The sequence below is a fragment of the Cyprinodon variegatus genome, unplaced genomic scaffold, assembly GCF_000732505.1.
Source record: "Cyprinodon variegatus isolate N-32 unplaced genomic scaffold, C_variegatus-1.0 Scaffold140, whole genome shotgun sequence".
NCBI classification, from domain to species: domain Eukaryota; kingdom Metazoa; phylum Chordata; class Actinopteri; order Cyprinodontiformes; family Cyprinodontidae; genus Cyprinodon; species Cyprinodon variegatus.
The window spans coordinates 549,494-551,635 of record NW_015150593.1 but is presented as its reverse complement, the minus strand read 5'-3'; the positions used below and the strand labels follow the sequence as shown (position 1 = coordinate 551,635).

Genomic DNA, 2,142 nt, shown 5'->3' with positions numbered 1-2,142 from the left:
TAGATGAAAACATGTATTATGAATGGAAAATATTTTTTTTTCTAATCAAATTTGTTGAAAATGAGGTGGAATTTTTGATCAGCCATCCTCAGTCATTTCGTTACCAACTTTTGTTAAAACTTAATCTACAGATTATTTTTTTCCCCGATTTTTATTCTGCAAAATCAAGCTAAAGTTCAGACTGGATAAAAAAAAACATTATTTTTAGAGTTACCACATATTCTCCTTTGGTCTTGACTTTTTATGGAGCACATACATGTTCCACCGATGCTTTGATCTAAAGCATCACAAACCAGTCTAAGTTTTTCTTAGTCTCAAGAAAAATACTTTCTATAATCATGGGTAGAAGCGACCTGAAGGCTGAGGTGATGCGGCTCACTCTGGAGCTCCAAGAGGCAATGGAGGAAAAGCTGCAGGCGGCTCGGTCCTTTTGGGGATTAATACGGTATATTTGAATCGAATTGAATCATCTTCATATACAATCAAGCATCATCCCTGCTTCTAATAAATAAAACAAATCCAAAAAGCATGAAGCTGCTATTAGCATTTATCACCTTGTGGATAGTGTATTCATGCAGATGTACAGGGTGATGTAGGCTCAATTAAGATTTAACTTTGGTCTGAACATGAGAAGTATAATACAGATGAAGGTGTATGAATACTTTTGCAAGGGAATGCTCTAAGAAACTTATGATTTTGACATCAGTTTTACTGTAATAAAAAAAAATCAATTCTGCCTTCTGGAGAATTAATGTGTACACTGAAATAAAAACACATTGTGCACACAGCTGTATATTTCCCAAACACATCTCAATATGATGGTATTAAGTACTTCATTTGGCAATAAACGTCAACAAAATATGCATAAATATTAGATTTTTTTTTTAAATAAGCCCACATGTGAGGGATTATTTCTGTCATGAGTTAAAAGGATTATTCCTCATGTGAATTACTCCCTTTATAATCCAAGTGCAGACAAAAAAAAAAAAAAAAAAAACTTAGTGTAGCTTGGTTCAAACAGAAAACCTTGAGCTAAAACCAAAACACAAGCATCTGAATTGTGATTTTTTTATATAATCACATTCGGGAAATAATTCTGTATAAATTGGCAGCAAATTTCTGCAGTTCTGTTATACCACACTGAGTTAAAACATATGCAGCTGTTTTTTTTTTTCTTCAACTCCTGACAGTAGCAAAATAGTCTGTTTCCCAAAAGTCAATGAATATCCATTATTGCAATATGGAAAGAAAACATATAAATTGTTTGGTAAAACCACATATTCAGATTAAACATGTAAAGCACAAATTTTCCCAACCTGTATTTTTTTTTTTTTTCTGTGTGTGTAGGCACGTGTTTCCCAAACATCTACAGTGTTGTGTCTAAGTACTGTGCTGGCAGAAACAGGAGTCAGTAGGATAAGGTCAAAAGGGATATTTCTTTACATCCTTATCCTGACTGATGCTGCATCGCTAACTGATTGGGGCGGAGCTTAGATGGTTTTTATTGTGGTTCACTGTCCCCTTGCTCCTCTACATTCTTAGAGCCTTCTTTTACTGAAATAAGCCACTCTGCTTCCTTTGATTCTTCCTCACGATGCCCTTCTTCCACCTGCTCTTCCCTGCTGCCCAATTCCTCTTCTTCTTCATCAATAGCCAGAATTGTTTCTGCTACTTTGTTTAAATGGACTGGCTCCGCCTCTGGGTCCTCATTTTGGGATTCATCTTCCATTACTTTTTTCCACATCTTGTGATTTTCCAGGAGGTGCTGTGTGATCTGGCAGAAAACTTTCCTCCTTTTCTTGGAAACGTCTTTCTCTAAAAGAAAACAAAAAACAAAACAGAATTTGTCAACTCTTTATAGCTCAGTTTAAAGGACATTTTTAGGGTTGCTTGATAAGAAATTCCTGAAATACAACATTAATGTTGAATATTGTGATTTCTATATCTGTTGCAGTAAACCAACATTTTTCTTTCTACTCTTTCTCATCTATAATATTAACCGTCCAACACGCTATGACCTTTAGCATCATGGGTCAATCTGTTCCAGGAGGATTGTTCCATATATCTTATGGAGGATAAAAAGTGCCAAAATTAAATAAATAAATACAGCATTAAATAAATAATTAAATGTGTCAATAATTA

The 2,142-nt window shown here is 34.5% G+C and overlaps 1 protein-coding gene across 1 annotated transcript in view; it reads right to left on the bottom strand.

Annotated features, from left to right (window-relative positions):
* Positions 1-219: 219 nt before the first annotated feature.
* The window catches only part of LOC107086008 (cGMP-inhibited 3',5'-cyclic phosphodiesterase A-like), a 161,110-nt gene continuing 159,187 nt past the window's right edge, over positions 220-2,142 (bottom strand). Inside the window, exon 13 of the mRNA XM_015376724.1 lies at positions 220-1,815. Coding sequence (XP_015232210.1) covers positions 1,502-1,815 — 314 coding nt within the window. The 3' untranslated portion in view covers positions 220-1,501. The remainder of the gene's footprint in view (positions 1,816-2,142) is intronic.